Source organism: Gobio gobio, assembly GCF_949357685.1.
Source record: "Gobio gobio genome assembly, chromosome: 21".
In the NCBI taxonomy this organism is placed as follows: domain Eukaryota; kingdom Metazoa; phylum Chordata; class Actinopteri; order Cypriniformes; family Gobionidae; genus Gobio; species Gobio gobio.
In genome coordinates this window covers 19030716-19050750 of record NC_137117.1, presented here as the reverse complement: position 1 = coordinate 19050750, position 20035 = coordinate 19030716, and the positions used below count along the sequence as shown (strand labels likewise).

General features: G+C 37.8%; 2 protein-coding genes across 2 annotated transcripts in view; both read right to left on the bottom strand.

The window, feature by feature from the left end:
• Positions 1–894: 894 nt before the first annotated feature.
• On the bottom strand, positions 895–15604 carry tamalin (trafficking regulator and scaffold protein tamalin). The gene is made up of 8 exons (XM_079802714.1): positions 15201–15604; positions 11878–11930; positions 10958–11012; positions 7428–7530; positions 5367–5460; positions 4684–4750; positions 2945–3011; positions 895–2166 (listed from the first exon to the last, which is right to left on the bottom strand). The coding sequence occupies exons 1-8, from the start codon at positions 15570–15572 to the stop codon at positions 1658–1660; spliced, it is 1320 nt and encodes a 439-aa protein (XP_079658840.1). The 5' UTR covers positions 15573–15604; the 3' UTR covers positions 895–1657.
• An 846-nt stretch (positions 15605–16450) lies between these two features.
• dgkaa (diacylglycerol kinase, alpha a) overlaps positions 16451–20035 on the bottom strand; it is a 33911-nt gene continuing 30326 nt past the window's right edge. Inside the window, exons 22-24 of the mRNA XM_079802713.1 lie at positions 18562–18679; positions 18178–18238; positions 16451–17482 (exon numbers count right to left, since the gene is read on the bottom strand). Coding sequence (XP_079658839.1) covers positions 17405–17482; positions 18178–18238; positions 18562–18679 — 257 coding nt within the window. The 3' untranslated portion in view covers positions 16451–17404. The remainder of the gene's footprint in view (positions 17483–18177; positions 18239–18561; positions 18680–20035) is intronic.

Below are 20035 nucleotides of genomic sequence, written 5' to 3'. Positions count from 1 at the left end.
CCCACTGTCAGCCCATTGTTTTGCCCAACCATTAAATGGCCCATTCATGGCTTTGCTTTAGGTCCCCTTGTCTTCAAACTAATTATGCATTCACTTTTTTTTTTTTTTTTTTCAGTCGTCATGACTTGAAATGACTTCAGCCTTCGAAATCTGCTCAAAAACCCAATTACGTTTTCAGCTGACAAGTTACCCACACACACCCGTCTCTGTAACTGAAGACAAAACAATAGCTAATCAAGACACAGGGAGTTATGCAGTACTGACACCAGCGACCATCCAAAGAGGCTCTGACGAAACGGGCACCGGCTGTGAAGGCAGACAAAAGGGAAACAACGTAAAGAGAGCCGTAGAAAATAGAAGGGGGTTTATTTTGTGACCTGGAAGGTCAGGCGCTACACTGGGATGGTGATGCGGTTTGTGTCTTGTCAAAGCACCATGGGGGAATGTGTTTGTGTGTGCAGGCAGAGGGCAAGGGTTCAGCTCTGACCTAAAGGAAGAGAATTGATGCTTGGAGGCCTGGAATCCTGGGGTCACTCTTTAGATGCACATTCCAACGCATATTCCTAACGGCGATCCATACATTTCCTACAATGAATTTGTTTGACATCACTGAAGGTCTCAGAGTCCAGCATTAGAGGAATGTAACCAGCCCCTTTATACTACAAAACACAGTCTCTGCCCCATAGGAAGATGTTGTTTTTGAGGTTAGGAAAGCACATTAGGCTGTTGCCGGTATCGTAAGTGCAAAGAAAAACATTCTGGGAAGAAATCAAAGATGTCCACACAATAAGAGCACTTGTGCACAAAATGGCAAGGAATTTGTCGAGTGGACTTCTGGGGAAAATAACCTGAGCAATGTCAATGTGAATTCAACATACAAAAGAACAAAGTAGAGAAATTATAAGGGAAAAATCTTTATTTTCAATCTATATTTTCAAAAAAATAGAAAAGTTATTTACACATGCATGCCAAAAAGGCACGTATTAAATATCCTTCAGGACCAAAGTATTTTCAAATATAAATGAACAAATAATAACAAAAAAAAATCCTTCATTTTGTACATCTTCAAATAACAAACAAAAAACTGAAAATAAACATTAAATAAATAACTTAAACATTAACACAATATGTACAAACATTTGCTTCTTGATTTAGATGAAAATTGTGCACCAGGAAATAAAGTTAGACAATGTTAATAACGTTTAAGGAGTTGACAAAGTGATTAAGACAAATCGGTTGTTTTTTTTTTTAGTCCACATTTTCAGCTCTTGTTAACGGTTAAATTACTGGTTATAGAATTTTAAACAATATTCCAGCAACAAATAGAAATACATCCACATCTACTCAGCATTTTAGACAAACATTTAAGTTGCCTAACCAATCTTGTGTAAATGCTTTGTATTCAGATTTTAAAAGTAAAGACTTTGAAACTTTTGGCACTCAACTTAAATGACTTCTAAACTGTCCAAACATTGGAAATGAACAAGGCTCTCATTAACAGGCTCTCAAAAAACACAAGATAAAAACACTTTTATCATCACTAGATTCTTTGGTTTATCTCGGCCTCCAATTTTGGTCTTCAGTTTGCTTTTTTGTATGCATTTCTCGCTTTAAACCTTTAGTCTTTGGCTAAGTGATTTCAGTTCGTTGTAGTTTCTCACAGTTTGCTTTCCTCCTCTTCCAGTGGTCGGTTTAGTCCGGGAATGTACTTCAGCAGCCTCCGCCTGAAGCTCTTCTGTTTGGGTTTGCGCTGCAGTGTGCTGAACCCTCCGCACTGCTGTTTTTCTCCATTAGGCACTGAGGATGACGACGATGCCGGGCCCCTCATGTAGCTGCGTGTGCTGGCACTGCGGGTCAGGGTTGTCTTGGCAGTAGCGAAGAGCTCGCTGGCAGGTCGGATGAGCCGCGGGCGGCCACTTTGAGTCTTCTCTTGGTTTGAGTCGAGCTCGTCGTTGCTGGCGTTGTTGGCACGTTCCCCCTGGAAGATGCAGGTTTGGTAGAGTGGATCGTCCTCAGCTGTGGCGGCACTGAGGTGGCTTACGCTGCTGCTCGTGCTACCGGTGCCACTTAACGCGCGCATGGCCGCGGGGCTTGGAGCTCCCAGACTACCGTACACGCCGGCCGACTCCAGAGACTCGTACATAGCCACGTCACTCATTACGATGCCTGTGAGATTGAAAACAGAGAGCTAAATTAACCCAGGTGGACAGGGTAAAAACAAAGTTATCACCATACTTCCCCAGTTGACTGATTATAATAAGAATTGCAAACAAGTTTTTCTGACATGTCATGTTTAAATATGCAAATAAGGCATTATCTAATTTATGTACAAATTTGCACAAAAATCTGAACATTGAATAAAGCCAGGTTAAAAATTCTTGATTAAATTTATTGACAGAAGGCCTTTTCTCACAGGGCGTAACCCCAGGAATGAAAACACAATTGGAGTGAAGAGGAGACCATTTAATTCTTACCTTTATAGCATATGAATACCCAGGATTATCGTTAACCCCAGGTCATTTATATTATATATATATATAGTAATTTATGCGATAGAATAAAAGTGTATTTTGCATGTTTTCTTTCCACTAGTCTGAAAAAACACGCTATCGTTAACACGTCTTACGTTAAAGGAAAATGACTCACAGTTTTAAGATTTTATTAATAATTAGTCTTTAAGAGATCCTACATTGTAGTAAAGTATTTAGTTTGAGCTTTGTTCACACCGGAAAAATACTATGTGACCGCTAAATATGTTTCTCTTCATTTACACTCTTTAAGTGTGTAGCGCAACATTGGGCTTACAGGAAGTGTTTAAAATACATGCAGAAGTGCTCAAATGTCACGTCCAACCTTTACACGCTATTAAAACAACCTCATAAGAAATTGGTGGCTTATTCAAAGGCCTGGGTTAGCAAGATTGCTATCATGTGCTAAAACTCACCATGCACGAGCCGCTGTTCTTGCACCATTAGAGATCTGTATTCATCCCATTTCTCATGGAGGGTTTGCTAGAAAGACAATAGACACAGTAAGAGTCATTCCACGTGTCATTTGGCTGGTGTGTTCATTTACTTTTTTCCCATCATCATCATAGAGAATAGGGAAGTGTGGTCAGTGAGGTTAGACTTAGCTCTCAGTTCTCTATCGCTACTTCTCCCATCAACAAGTCATCACATTTGAACGAAATGCAGAGTTCTTTGTTGTCTGTGTCCATTTTTAAATCACAATTCTTTTCGTAAAGCTAATTTGCTGATGGAATGAATGAAAAGATGGTTTGTCATGTTTGAAATTGTGGTTGAGATTGGTTTTATCTGTTATTCTACTGAATCTGGAAAAAAAAAAGGAAAACAACTCATGGAAGGTATTTTACAGGGATGTACCCATATTCAAAGTCAAGAGCAGATCATTATTTTCATGTTATGGGAGATACCATTTTGACTAAATACATAAAATATTAAAAACTGTTTTAAATCGTACAATTCAATTTAGGTAGCACAACATTACAATGTACGGTATAAAAAGTGAATATTAATTTAAAGTTTGCAAAATATTACATTTAACAGTGTTATAAATTATAAAATTAGTGTTTTTAAAAATTAACTTTAAGCGTTATTTATATGCTATTATAGTTTTTATTATTGTTTTGAATTGGCTTTTACATGTTCAGTTTTCATAACAATTTGTTTAATTTATAGTAATTATAATTGCTACAAAATAATTTTGTAATTTTTATATATTTTTAATAATTTTACTGTAAATTCATTTTGTTATGTGAATGTGCAATTTGTATTGTTTTTTATTAGTTATATTAAGCTTAAATTATTTATTTTTTTATCCACAGTTATTCATAGTTTTAGGAATTTTAATACTTCAACTGAAATAAAAAGATTAGGCTTTACAATCTAATATTCATTTTATTTTATTCAAAATGTTTAATCGTTCCTGTTAACAATAACAACACTGAAGCTGAATATACTCTAAAAGTAAAACAAGAAGTAAATTAGCATTCAAAATGAAACATTTAATAAAAATTATTACAATATATTGTGCATCCCTATTATTTTCCCATTAGCCATTTGTTTAATTGTAAGATATCAGACTTATCTACTACTCCACCGGTTGACTTTAAATTCGTTTTTTTTTCAACCATGACAAAGGCATGTGTGCCAAAACATGTTGGTTTTAAGTTCCCCAATCAACTGTAAAACTCTACCCGTCTAGTTACATTAGTTCATCAGCTCAGTTAATATTATAACATTTATGAAAGAGTTTGTGCATGCCTCAAATACAACTGAATTCAAAAGAGCTAATATGTCACGAACATGTTCACCATCACCATGAATTAGCTCCTCTCAAAAACTGCACCAAAATTACACCGTATTCTTTTTGTAGTTAGACTTTATAGCCTAGGCATCTTCTGAGAATGTCCTGAGGAATGTGAAAATGCGCGGTGCTTCTTTTCAGCTGTACCGAGGTATGTGAGGATTAAGACTGGACGGTCATTGGAACAGGTGGGGTGTGAGAGGAAACAGGTGTGATCAACACTAGTGTTCGGTGCCAGACCGGGGCAGCTGTGTTAAAGCTGGGCTTACATTACAACACTTGTAAACGTCTCAGTATACGAGACGACACGCTGCTTGATACATGCATGTCGGTTTGCATGTGGTTCGAGAGACTTACCTTTAGATACTGCAGTCGGGCTTCCAATTCTGCTTTTCTAATAGCGTTGCTGTAGACCGTTTCTAGCCTAGACAGGAACAAAATAACACAGTGTTGCATGACAAAGTCACTTCCTAAACTGTGCAGCATTACATGTCTTCAAACCTTTAATCTAATAAACACACCAATTAAAATCAAAGAGCTCTTTAAAACTGACTTCAGACCACAACGTGTCTGAATATAAACTTAGCGGTAATACAAAACTCCCCTTCCCCCAAATGTATATGATTTCAAGACCGGCATGGTGATATGGATATGAAGTGGGAACCTCTTTTTACTAGGCTGCTGTAAACTCTCTCATTTACAGCATAACCCCATGTTTCAAAGTGGAAATAATTGTGTTAAAAGCCGTGGAGAGGGAAGGCATAAATTGCCATGCATTCATGTGGTTCACATCCACACTTTATAAATGGAGGTTCATTTTCACTGGCCTTTCATCTTTTATTAAACACGAAATAAAAGGGGGAAAGGAAAGTGTGTTTCCAATCACGTAATAGAAGATCTACTTCTTCAAGCTAATCAGAAAACACCACAGGTATGAAATAATTTAGTTTCAATTTAAACTTTATTTGACTATTTTTTGAAAATGTGACTTTTGCTCATTTACAAAATCAGACATGGAAGAACACTGAACATCTACATACCTAATGTTGTTGCCTGATGATTTAATGAGCTGGACGATTTCTTTATGGCGACAGCCTTCCACAGAAGCGTCGTTCACGCTGGCAATCGTGTCTCCTACAAACCCAAGAGAAGAGTGTTCAACGGAGAACAGATTTGATTGGAAACTGTCTACAAAAAAATAATGTGTGTGCTGTGCTGCCTTAAAGTGATAGTTCAACCAAAAAATGTAATTTCAGTCATGATTATTTACTCGCGTATGTATTTTGAAACCTGTATTGACTGACTTTCTTCTAAAGGAACACAAAAGAAGACACTTGTTGCAGAATGTCCCGTTTCAACACAATAATAGTGAATGGTGACCACAGGTGCTACGCAAGAGTTCAGAGGAAACATTTTCAGTGAATACATTCAGTTTTAGTCTGTTACTCACAGAAAGCTATTGTACGGCTTCTGAACACTTAAAATAGTGCACAAGCTACTATTATGGTGCTTTATTTTAAACTTTTTGAAACTTGATGTCACATTCACTTTCATTGTACAGAAAAGAGAAGCGTAATCATTCTGCTAAACACCTCCTTTTGTGTTCCACTAGAATAAATGATGCATCTTCTCACATGACAAATCAACGCAAAATAACACTTGATTTTATTCGATGTAAAAATGTTGCTTTTTCTCCATAATCAACTTTTGGTTGATTTTGGGACACATCTGCCGGGGAGGGGCTGGGCTTCACACATCAATATGTTATGAAACCATTCTTTTTCTCCTAGGAGAGTTTTGGGTTCTCTTGTCTTAGAGCGATGAGGTCATGTGCCTTTGAGACAGGCCAAAGACGACAATAGCGCAAAGCATGCAGGGAATGCAGGAAGCGAAACCAACACACACGCACAGCAACTCTGAGCAGGAGTTCCTCATTACTACTGATCTGACATCAGTTTATCTATGAATCGTAATTGTTATATTTCGGACTTAGAGAAGATCAACTGATCCAAGGACAGAGCAAATAGGTATTTTAGATGCAGAAGTGTTTTTTCTCGTAGAGATTATAGAAAAGAATGCAGATTCTGCATGTATTAAATTTCCAGCAAGTAGTAACATTTCATAAAAGCCTGAATATGGCATTATAAGACAATGACAAAGATGTATTTTTAGAAAAAAACTTCTTGTTTTACTTGTCAATGTGTTATAAATAAACTCAAATACTCTAAATAAAGTTGTTTACAAGTTTCTATAAGGATTAAACTACCACAAAGATGCAAGTTTACATGCGTGACGAACCGGACAACCTTTGTAGCACACAAAGCTTTCAAAATTCATGTTTGAGATATAATTAATTTATTTAATTCAACAAAATTAGTTTCTTTAAGTAATGTTAACCACAGACCTACTGTTCAAAGCAAGTAGGCATTAAAGTGATCAGTGACAATAAAAGACAAATAAATGCAGCCTTGGTGAACAAAAGACTTCTTTCAAACATTTTAACGTAGCTCAAAAAATAAAAAATGGCTCAAAAAATGCTAAAATTATCTTACTGAAACTAATTTATCTAACTAACAGCTCCATTTCCTTTGCCTGGATGAAAGACTTGTGCAAGTACAATAAGAGCTCAAACAAAAAAGTGAACAACAGAAATGTTTAGGGGAAAAAAACTTGCAGATTAAAATAGAGATTGTATATAAACATGCGGCCCACAAAAAGCCACAGTGACTTGACTGTATCCTGTTTTACAGTTTGACAGAATAAAAATCAACCGTCTACGTGGGTGCTGAGCTGTGATATTTGCTCTTGCTTAAACTGTAAGACTGTCCTGCTGTTGACAGATTGACGAGATCTCCGAGTCAGAAACCAAGGCATTTGTAAGCCTTCTGAAATATTACTCCCGTTCACACAGACTCATTTTACTACAAAACAGGATGTTCAAGAGGTGGATGAAGGAAACTGATCCTTGTTATTGCTTTGAAAATGTACTCCCTTTGACCCCAAGGACCACTCTGAATATTCTAGTCTCTGTGTCAAATGCTGGTTTAGAGCGGGACTGAATGAGCAAACATTAAGGGTGGTGTTAATGTGAGCACACTTACCGACTTTAAGGCCTGCGAGTTGGGCAGGACTGTCTTCGTGAACTTTGCAAACAAAGGTGCACATCTCCACCGAGTTCTCACTCTGGTGATGCAGTCCGTATGTCTGCAGGCACACACACACAAAAAAGGGTGGTAAACAAAGCTGTCTACTGTGCAGAGAGTAGCTATTTATAGATATGCATTCAGATTATACTAAAGTAAACAAAGCGGGTCATTGACTAGCTAGCAAAGGTGTGCCATTTTCTTGAATAACGAGGTTTGTTGTTCGACGTAGCATTGCTAAATCAGGTCTGATAGCATTTCCACAGTGGCTTAACACCATCATGTGCTTCACAAAGACTGACTGACAGACTCAATGGTTTAAGGGAAGCCGAACGTGAGGAATGGCTCCAGGTGGTTCACTTGTATGCAAACATCCTTGATAAACAAGGGACACCGAAACTAGGCCATTTGAAACGCCTGTGTTTTGTTGTCATTTCAATGTTTGAACTGTATATGAAGTTCATCACCCCCCAAGCCATCTGGCTTAGGCTAACAAAAAAATTTGGCCAATCAGCATTTTACATTTGTTGACCATTTTTTGAGCGCTAGCAAAAGACACAGGGTGTTTACCCATTACTTCTGTAATGTGGAGCTTCTGTAATGGATAATGTGTGTTTTAAGCTGTAAATGATGTAAATTAAGCAAAAAATAAAAGTTAAAAAGTCATATTTTAGCAATAGCAATAAAATGTAGTTTGCACCAGTAAGATCTTGTTCAGTCGATCTATTCTGCAATAAAACAACTGAAGTCAGCTTCAGTGGACTAGCACTTGGATCGCGGTGTAAACTGTGAAGGATGTTAAGTCTCTGTAACATATCATAGTGGTGTGAGATATTTTAGAGAAATACACTTCAAATTCTATGAGTTAAGAATACAATGCACCTCTACACAGCAAGAGTTTAAAACGGAGCAGGAAGAGACTCAGTGAGATGTCCATAATATGCAAAACATCAGCTTCAGTTTCCACCATAACTGTAATCAGTAGCTCGTGTCAAGACGCAAACGCTGATATACTGATGCCATTTGAAAGGGTCGTTTGCATGTTAGTGCCTCTGGTATCGGTGGTATCTTTGGTTTACTGACGTGCAGATTCAAATGAGCGTCTCAATTTGCTGTTAATTTCCTGGTGTGCAAAGCCATAATTTTTTTTGTGGGGTGCAATGTTTTCACCAGTCACCAAAGAGACGCGCTGTGGCTCTAAGACGCTCTCATGATCTTCACTTTCACAATGAATGATAATTTCTTACGTGTGTAAAATGCGTAGGAACGCTTCATTTGATTGGTTTTGAGGATGACTGATGTTGGTGCTCATTTCCTAAAATGAAACCCAAAAGTGTTGTTGAGGTTAACAGCTTTGTGAGTGGAGGACACTGTTAAACCTCATTTTGTCAAAAGAAAAGGTGATTCTGACTAAACTTTCGATGACTTCATGAAGACTGTTCACCCAAAAACAAATATTCTGTCATCATTTACTCACCCCCTGGCTGTTACAAACCCCTATGATGTTCTTTCTTCAGCAGAGCACAAAAGATGAGGTTTTAAAGAACGCTCACGCTGCTCCTTACCATTACAATGAAAGTGAATGGGGACTGAGGCTGTTAATCTCCAAAAAGGCACCATAAAAGTGGTCCATATGATGGGTGTGCTATAGGGCTGCACAATATATCGAAATATCACAAATGTACACATCGCAAGGGTACAAAAAGATTTTAATAGGCTACTTCAACATTGTGAAAAGTGTACGTTTTAGGTTGACGCATATAGCAGAGAATAGACTGGGTACACGACTGTTACTTGCTTGATGTTAAAAAGTGTTATTAAATGCAATAACTTGCGAAAAACAACAACTTGCAGTCTCACGCTGTCTGACACACACCGAAACGTGCGCACAAGCCGTTCTTTTTTTCGTGTCTTGTTACACACTCAAACTGTCAAATACGCACAGTTATGTCAAAATGGCTGTCTTGATGAGTATTCATATAAACACAGTCGGTTATGCTTTAAGTGAACAATATCAGCTATATTTTAAGTCTTCTAAACGCATGCAACAGATTTATGTGAGACACATACAAATACAAATTCAGCCGATATTCTTGCTTGACAGCTAGTCACATGTCACTTTCATTGTATGGAAAAGAGCATTTCTGACATTCTCGTTCTGCTACAAATAACTTATGTAATATATTACAGAAGAAAGAAGGTAATACAGGTTTCAAATATCATGAGGATGAGTACAGAGAAAAAAACTCTTCCAAAACGATCACTAATTTAGGAGGGAAAAAATGCTAAGTCTATCTCTGAAACGTGAATCATTTGTAAAGTGTTTTCAAATGTTTGGAATCGCCTGCTTCCTTCCTCTTCCCACACGCTCCAAATGATTACACAAGTCTCTGAGACACCAAGCGCCTCAGGAGATGCAAAGTACAGACATATTTACATAGTAGATACGGCCAACCGTATCCCTGCTGCTAAGAGACTCAAACAATGTTGTCTACAGCACGCCATCCCAGAAAACAATTCACTTCTTGATATGTCGCCTATCAGGTGACAGAAACTTGATGTCATATCCTGTACTTGAGGACAAGGCAGGAAAGGAGGGGTCCTCCATCCTGAATCTGAACTATTATATTAATAATAAATTACAAGACAAGCTAAGACAGTCAATTAGGTTCCCACACCGAGATTTTTGATTCTGTCAAAACTAGAACCGGGTTATAGGTGGATAGCTAATACTTGTTTCTGTTGAAATGAGGTGCCATCCACTAAAGTCAAATCACAAGTGAGACCTTAAAGCTGAACTTAACAGCTATTTAACAATTAAGAGATCCTTCATCCAAGCCAGGTCTTGCTTTTATTTAATCCTGAGCAGCCCACCCACATGTACTTTGAGGTGACCAGGCGTCCCCCCCATTTTTGGTGTTCTGTCCCCGACTGGAGCTGTCCCCATAAATGTCCCAGTTCTACAGCTCATTCAAAACAACTCGCAAATACATTGCAAAAAAGCCCGACCAACATACAGCAGCTTGCTGGTTATAGGAGCAATCCTATAGTGATTATTTTCACCAACAGATGGCGCTGTGAGCTATGCTGACTCTACTTGGTCGCGCGCCACTACTTCATCCTTCACAAACTACAAAAACATGAATTTGTGAAAACACTGACATCATGCGCATTATGCGTTCAGTCTATAGACACACAGATTTTCTTTACAAAGTGACGTCGCCAACTACTGGCATGGCATGCATAATACAGCGCATTTAGTCGTTTCCGCGGATCCGTGTGAAAGGGGATCATTTTGACGACCTTGTCATACATACGCGAAAAACACAAAGAAAAAACTTGGCTGTTTTTAGTACATCACTGTCATGTAAACATACCCTAGGTCGCTTTAGAAAGGTTTTACATTATTTTTCACCAGTTCAGATGCTATGAATGAATTCAGATAATATCTCTCACATACAGTGACTGAGTTTCTAAATCCCTCTTACCTGGATTTCAAAGCCAAATGCTTCCTCCTCTTTCTTTTCCAGGATCACCGTTTTCCTGGAAGGAAATTCAGCAAAACAGAGGGTATTCTGTTAATACGAGCAGAGGAAAGGGCTGTTGTACAGAGACAATCTTAGTAAAATGACATTCTGGGTGGTTTGAACTCAATCCATGACCTTGACTAACTGTCAATGCTTACAAGAACAAGGATGATGAAAGATCACAGAGGAAACGCATAATCAACCCCATGATCGTGCTATTTTGGAGAATACGTCTTCATGGCGTAATAGGAAACATGTGAAAAAGAACAAAAAGAAGTCTGGGCGTGACATCTGAACAGCTCACTCTCAAACTATGTTTTCAGTATGCTTTCAGTTTCATACAGTCACACAGGTTATTTTATTTTCTTTAATAACAACGACCTTAGGGCATGAATGACTGTGCACTTAAACTCGAGATGACTTCTGTGTTGATAATAGTTGTTGACAATGAGGCAATCTCAGGATTCAAAATCATGAATACTCTGACATGACAAGACCCCTGTTTTTATGAAAGCACTCATACATCATTAGGCACTCATGAATTATGTATATACTCAACAATAACGCATACATACAGTGAAGCAAAGATCGTATCTGACCATCTGGCCGATCCAACACACACTCCTTTTTATTCACAGGTTCATTCAGGCCTCATTTCATTCATTCAGTCCTCTGAAAAAGGCCATTTTATATAAATCTGTAATTACGTTTGTTCAAAGGGGGTTATTTTTATTCCATGACACCTTAAAGGCGTGAATGACTATGGTCTGACGTTTTCATAACCGTCTAAATAAATGGAGCGTATTTTAGGGAAATAACGATGACGCATGCATGCGCCAATCAAATCTGTGTAGGTGGAAGAAAAGCAGTGGCAATCTTACCTTTGTGGTTCTGGAGACTGTGAAAGGGGCTTCCATTTTTGCAGCCCACCGTTCTGTTCAGCAAGACAGATTGATGAGGAGAAATAGAAAGAGAAGAGGAAGAAAATTAGTGTGTGACTTTTAGAAGATCTGCCATTTTGCACTTGAAATCCCCCCTGATCAACAGGTCTTTTCCCCAACAGTTCAAGCTTTAGGTTGTGCAATGTGTTCATTTCACACATATGTTGTTTAACAGCTCAGATGACAAATCGCAGTCATAACCTGTTGCAGCCTTCTCTGATCTTATTTTACCTCCAGACTACAGGTAAACTAAATCACCATATCACAAGGATGATCTAAGATGTAGCCAGATTGGCAAATACAAGTTCTTTCATGTTCTACAACAACTGCCCTACAGATGTTCTGCCTGATAACTTTGAAAAACCAACCCAAATCGCACAACGGACATAAGAATTCATTCATATTACGCCCGCTCTTACAGACGCCCATTCAATCGGGCTCTACCTCAACCCCAACAACTTCAGCTTTCCACAAAGTGCACTTTGTGCACAAACCCTCCTAAGCTAGTAAAACGTTGCCTTTCTTTATTTTTGTACTCTTTGAGAATTGTCGTAGGGTTCCCTCAATGACTTCATTTATTTCCATGTAACTAAGAGGGTCCCTGGGGGGCAGTTGGAAGGAGAAGCAAAGCTCCCCGTCGCACAATACCCTGTTGTGGCCCGGCATTCACGCAAAGTGTAGGAGTCCAGATACAGAGAGCTGTTCATAAACTTGACCTGCCCTACAATCCAAAAGCTTTAACTGTAAGCTTTGTTCACAGCTAATTTCTGCAAATTAAAATACGTTTTTAAGTAAAAGCAAGCAGCTGTCAAGGAAGAAGCTATTGTTTTTTTACCTTAAAATGAGTCATTCCACCCAATGTATCTAAAAACACAGCAACATAGTCTTAAATGGATAGTTTACCCAAAAATAAAAAAAAAACTGTCATCATTTACTCGCCCTCCAGTCATTCCAAACCTGAATGACAAAGCATTGGAGCTCAAGCCATGGACAAAAAAAAAAAACTCTCTTTTCGACTCTTTTCAAAATATCTTTCCACATAAGAAAGTAAGTCATACAAGTTTTAAACGACATCATGATTTTTGGTTGACCTATACCTTTAAGAATATCATAGCCATAACGAATAGATTATAGATGTTTTGTTTTGATTGCCACCAGACAACTACCCGGAGATATGGAAATCATATCAGACCGATTTGAATTTCAAAAGCCATTTCATTACCCATTTTTCATATCCCCCCCCCCCCCCCCCAAGTTTACTCAAGCTTTTTCAATTCCGCAGTAAATTCAGTTCCACAAAAAAGGTCACAGACAACACGGAGGGGGGCTTCACTGCTCCGGACACTTGGTCAGGTTCCATAAAATGGCTCGGCTGACCACACAGGAGGTGGACTGTAAAAAAGCAGGCCCAAAATTCAGCAGGGACACATACGAGCTGTTTACAGTTGATCAAGAGAGTCAGACCTGCGTGTGGGTGGTCCAAAGACACCGGGAAACGCTTTACACCATGAAACACACTTCAGTGCGTCTAAACCTAAGGGCCAGAACCAAGCAGGCTCGCATCTGTATGGTCAAAGCCCAGGAGAGCAACTGCTTTTGCCAAAGCAAAGTATAGTGTAGAGGCGAGCAGCAGATTAATCTCTCTCTTTGGATTTGGAAGGAAGTGTGGGAGACTTTATACTAGATATTGTCTACCTACCTACCTACCATCCCTCTCTATCCATCCATTACAGATTGGCATAGTAATACAAATAATAGAAACAATACAGGGATTTTTTAATATATGTAAAATAAAAATGTTATTTGCATTAATAATAATAATAAACAGGTGAAACATTTTTAGATATGTAAATGAAAATCAAATTTGCATTACAACAATAATAAATGTTTAATATAAAATAATTCACATAAAAGGATTTATATCTTGTTTGGGTCACTGTTTAGCTTAAAATGCTATGCATTTCTCACTTGAGATTGAATAGTTGCTACCTAAAGTTAAGTTTACAACCTTTGACCATGTGCAAACAATGAATAAAAATAAGTTTACCACTGACCACTGGTGTTTCCTGTTGTATGCACAGTGATGTCATGTCATGGCATTGCAATCTCTACTTTCTATGGCATGATATGAGTGATCGGAGTTGTATGAACAATAATGATTCAGACTCATGCAGAAATGATAAAGTGTAGTCACTAAAGCGTTGCATGACTGCTCACACGCACACATGCAAATGAGTTTGTTCAGAGGAACTGTCACATGCTGATGGTCACAGATGCACACAGATGGACAGGTGTGAATGAGCACAGGTTCTAGAGATTCTTTACATGCCAAACAAAGCGTGACAACTGCTTGAACCATTCAAGGCTCAAACATGGACATCATAGTCTAATTGACTATACTTTAACTACTTAATCCTGTAGTACTCCAGCATTGCACATTTTGAATGTCTCAAACCCAGTTCAGAGCATCAAAAAAATGTGCAGATGATATGAATCAGGTGTGTTAATAAGGGACACAACCAAAATGTGCAGTTCTTACCAATGTTGATGGCATATAAAGAGAAGTGGAGCTCAACTTGTGCGCCTTCAAACTAATCAAACTGCTGGTTCTAATTAAAGCAAACTCATCACAGGACTGTTGTTTCTGTGCTTAATTAAGGCCAGACAACATCATGAAATACATTCAAGATGTTCATGCATAGAGGGCAGATATTAAAAGAGGTTATCAAGTGTAATATTACTTCTAAAGTTCATGAAGTGTGAGTTCAGTATTAACATCTCAGCTCAAACTTGCTGGGGGAAAAAACTGGTGTGTTGGTCTTAACTAAGACCAGCTGAACACCAGTTTGGCTAGACCAGCTCAACCAAGCTAAAATCTTAATAACAGTTTTAAGAGGTTTTAGCAGGATTTCCTTAACAAACATCTGATTTTCATACAATAACTCGACTGCTGTAAAATAAATAGCTTAAACCAGTCTAAAATGGTTTGTTGGTCTTATCTGGTTTAAGATAGTCTTAGCTTGTCTAACCAGCTGAAAGTGCCAAGAACTCTTCTAAAACCACCCAAAATACCAGTTTGACCATAGGGAGGCTAAGGCTGGACTAAAAAGATTATTTTCCAGATGGGAAATTAAAAAGTACACACATATCATAACATAAAATGTATACTTGTGTGTAAACTGCCGGTGTAACTTACATGTAAACACTTGTAATGGGTCAAATGGAGGGTATCGAATCTCTAAACTAATATGAAATGCTCTAACCTTTTTAAAGTTCCTCGGTAGGGTCCCTCCAGAGTAAGCAAGAGTCTTATAATTGTACACCTCAGTGGAGTTTGAGGGTCCACGCTCCACAGCCCCACAGCTGTCCGATTTGGAGGACGTAAAGTAGATATCTCCACTGTCATGACACAACGACCCGCTGTCCGGCTCGTTTGAGTTCAGCTTCTTTACGCGTCGGAAAGTCATATTTTTCATAGTCCGCGTGTCACTCAATAAGCAAGTAACAGTAGATGAAAGAAGAGCGAGAGATGAAAAGTACTGAGTGTGGGTGAGGAGACACCCACTCGGCACCAGCCTACTTTGACTTGTGCAATAATCCACAGCTCTTGCTATTAGTCCCAGAAGCAGCAGCATCTGCGGGCAGACTCGTCGGGTTAAGAAAAGCACATGTCAAGGAAATACTTGAAAAGGGGGAGCGACCTAGCAACGCCGAAATCTTCCAAAGGGGCGGGGACACACAATTGGAGCGATGCGATTGGTCGTAATGCACAGAAGCGATGCTTTGGCACTTTAGGCATGAGTAATACCGTTTTGCAGGTATAAGTAGTATTATTTACGTTTAGTAAACTCTATCATCAAAGGTCAGTTGATAAGTACTGCGGTTTTAAAACCAACTCTCTGGTTTTGCATGCGAGTTGATAAAACTGAAACTGTTACATAATAAATGTATATTTCCAGTACATTTTATTTGTAATATAATTTTGTGTTTTTATATTAAAGTAACTTACATTTAGCCACATCATTTAACTCATTTAACTAACAATTTAACTCGAGAACCACTCGGGCCGATTCAGCCCGAGTCCGACACATGACCCACAAATATTCGACTCAAAAGAGCACGTCTACTAATCACAATCAAATAACTATAAAATGTCATGGTTAGTGAACGTTTATTGAAAATGGTGAACCTTGACTTGAAACCAAACATAATTAAGTCATGTATTCACAACATTTTAGTAAAACTTATTTGAGCTAATTTTAATATGGATATTAATTTAATATTTTAAGAAATTATATGAGTTAGTTAACTAAGTATGAGAATGTTCTCGGTTTAGTATTTTGGTGTAGGCTTATACATAAAAAAAGCCCAGAAATGGTAGGCCTAAATGAGAAAATGAACTTGAACCCGATGCTAGATCAGGCTGGTGTAAAATTATTCAAACTCATGGCGCCCTCTGGTGCTTATACGCGGCAAAACACCTTATGAGTATCAATAACATGACATAATCATCAAACATTGAAATGTTTATTCAGACAAATTCACAAAATTAATAGATCCTCTACATTCTCAGGAACAACATACAATCATAAAGCTTGCCAGAGTGCCATTAATTTTCAGTGTGCAATCTAAAACCTTTAGGATTTTGTCCATTGAGTTATCCGAAGGAAATAGAATGAAGAACTAACACTATGTGAATGTGTGAAATGTTGCATAATCAGTAATTTACACAACTGACTCAATACATTCTTGATACAATGCAATAATAATAAAATCAGTTATACCATGGATTTCGTTTCAATATATTATCTAAATATTACACCTACTACTTTAGGTGTACAATTTAACAGCAAATAAATTAGATGTCTCATAAAAGCTCTTCAGATTTTGATTTGCTAAATCTAGTCATTGTTCTGGCAATGAGCACACTGGCACCTTGGATTAAATCTTGACATTCATGATTAGTAACTGCAGTAGCAACAGAAGATTTAGGCTTAGCTAAGGGGAAAAAATCTAAAGGAAAAACAAAAAGCACTGTGCAGAAAAATCTGTTTCTAATTTTACAGCAAAGTCATTGAGCATCAAACCTTCATAGCTTTGAAATGCACATTTTTATGTATATCTACATAACCTTAAAACAAATATTCAACCAATGTACTTGGAATGACCTGTGCATATGATATATTTATATCACAGCAAAAAAAAGCATGCAAAAAAGCATGACCTACTATGCACTACATTTCTTTAAAGTGAGTGTAATTGATGTTAAGATGGGCGAGTGAAGAGTTTGTACCTCATGTAAGGATAATCTCCTAAAAACACACAAGGATTTGAGCAAGAGCTAAAACCTTAGTAAGCATTTGTTGCTAAATTTACAGTGGTTTTAAACTTTCGTTGGCTTTCGAGTCCTTGTTAATGCACACACAGTTTTGAAGCGATCCGGATCATCCCCAAGCACAGGCAAACTCTATTTCAGGTTGAAAAAGCCAGATTTGGCTTGAGGGCCCATCAGCATACTGGCTTGGTTCTTATGTGTGATTTGAATCTGAGGAAGAAAAATAAAAATGATAAAATAACACAATAATCTCATTTAATGCTGGCATGTTTCTATTTGTCTAAACCAGGGGTGTCCAAACTCTGTCCTGCAGGGTTTAGCTCTTACTTTCCTCAACACCTTTCTGGAAGTTTCTAGTATGCCTAATAAGATCTCGATTAGCTCAGGTTCAGGTGTGTTTAATTGGGGTTGGAGCTAAACTTTGCAGGACAGTGGCCCTCCAGGATCAGGATAGGACACCAATGGTCTAAACTAAAGGTTAATTACAAGTAAAATATGCTTTGTTTAATTTAGGATGACTATTCATCACTTAAATTTAAAGCGGGTCTTTAGTGATTTAGTGAACGATTCAGTATTTTTTAACAAATCCTTATAGTTATTTTTCATTACAAATCTTAATTCAGGCTTTTCAATTATAGTTGTTTTAATAAAAAAAAATGTAATAATTTAGAAACAACACTTATGATGCTTTAACACAATTTATGTCGTTTCGTTTTAGATTTGTAGACACATTTGAATAAGACTTGTTTTGATTGAGTGAATGAATCAAAAAACACTCACTGCAGGAAAGGTTCACTGAACAAATCAGCGTATGAATCTTTTCAGTGAACTGATTCAAAAGAGTCACTGGAATGACTCTTGTGTAGAAACAAAAGGTAGTATTTTTGAAAGAGGTAGACACTTACGGTACAAGGAGGCTGCATCCACGGCTCACCATCAATCTGCATGGGCAAAGGCTTCTTTGTCCTGTAAATGAGTGTGTATTTTTGAATAAAACACTTAGGTAACACTTTTAGAAACTAAAATAATGAGCGAATCATATAATGCACAATTGCTTGGGTGACTAAGCACACATTTACATCATAAGACTCCATAATGGTCGACAATGACAAATGACAAAAGAATGAATGGGATGTAAATTGAATATTTTCCTTTTGAATAAAATGCAATGCAGGGTATGCAGACTGACAGTGATGGACATGTCTGAGCAAGTATTGACTTGTTTGTGCCAGTGTGAGCTTGTTTGAAGACATCCATTGCTGACATTTGTTGGTAACTGTTTTTCTCACCTGATGGTAATCTGAGATGTTTTGGCAAGCCGGACTGCACTCTTCAGCCCTGTGTATATCTGTCCCATCTCCATGGCTCCTTCCAATCCCACCAACTCCACACGTTTATCGCTCATGTCTGTTTGGAGACAGTTTGTTGAGTGCTTTGGATAACCTTCATATCAGCATACCCCTATAATGCTTTTTGGGATATTACCATTCATGTCGTGTGTAATATAGCTTTGTGAATGTAAAAGGTCTGCAAAATTTCAAAGATCAAAATGCGCAATAAATGGAGTTATTGTCTCCCCCAAAAATTGCCTGAAACGAGTTGTCAGTCATTCCAGTTTTACTTCCTGCAGCCTGAAACGTGTTGTCAGTCATTCTAGTCTTACCTCCTGCACAAACCTAGGTAGATTTATAACAAATTTGCATAATACCTATGGACTGTAGCAGAGGGCTGGTGTCCTGACATTTCATCCTACCAGGGCTTACTGCGCATGCGCACATTAATATTGCGTCATTTAAAAAACAACACAAATATATTTTTTGTTTTAATGGTAGGTTTAGGGTAGAGGTAGCTACGGATGGTAAAGGGTTAGTTCACCCAAAATTAAAAAATTATTATCATTAATTACTCACCCTCGTGTTGTTCCAAACTTGTAAGACCTTTGTTCATCTTCAGAACACAAATTAAGATATTTTTGAGATATTTAGAGCTCTCTGACCCCTCCACAGACAGCAATTTAAAACTTTTACACTTTCAAAGCCCAGAAAGGTAGTAAAGACAACGTTAAAATAGTCCATGTGACTACAGTGGTTCAACCTTACTTTTATGAAATGAAGATAATACTTTTTGTGTTCAAAAACAAACAAAAATAACGACTTTATTCAACAATTTCGTTAAATTAAGGTTGAACCACTGTAGTCACATGGACTATTTTAACGATGTCTTTACTACCTTTCTGGGCTTTGAAAGTGTTAATTAAATTGCTGTCTATGGAGGGGTCAGAGAGCTCTCGGATTTCATCAAAAATATCTTAATTTGTGTTCTGAAGACAAACGAAGGTCTTACGTGTTTGGAACGACATGAGGATGAGCAATTAATGACAGAATTTTCATTTTTGGGTGAACTATCCCCCAAATAAAGCCTTTAATAAAGCCTCAAATCACATGAATATGATGCTGGTAGCACAATCTTATAGGTAGCATTTTTCGCTGTTGAATTGTGCTACCTACTGTTTTAATGGGAGGTAGCAAAATCTGACAAGATAGGACAAATCGACAGAACACCGGAAGAGTCTGGTTAGTGTTGTCAACATGTTGTGAAGACGCTGTTTTCTGCGCTGTGAAAGCAAACCTGAACTTCAGATATGGTAATGGTCGTATATTTTCCGACACGTCCTGTAAGCGGTAGACGAATAACAACAGACTTGGCCATCTGATCAATCAGAGCAGAGTAGACTCTCTAAAAGGAGGGGTTTCAAGAGACCGA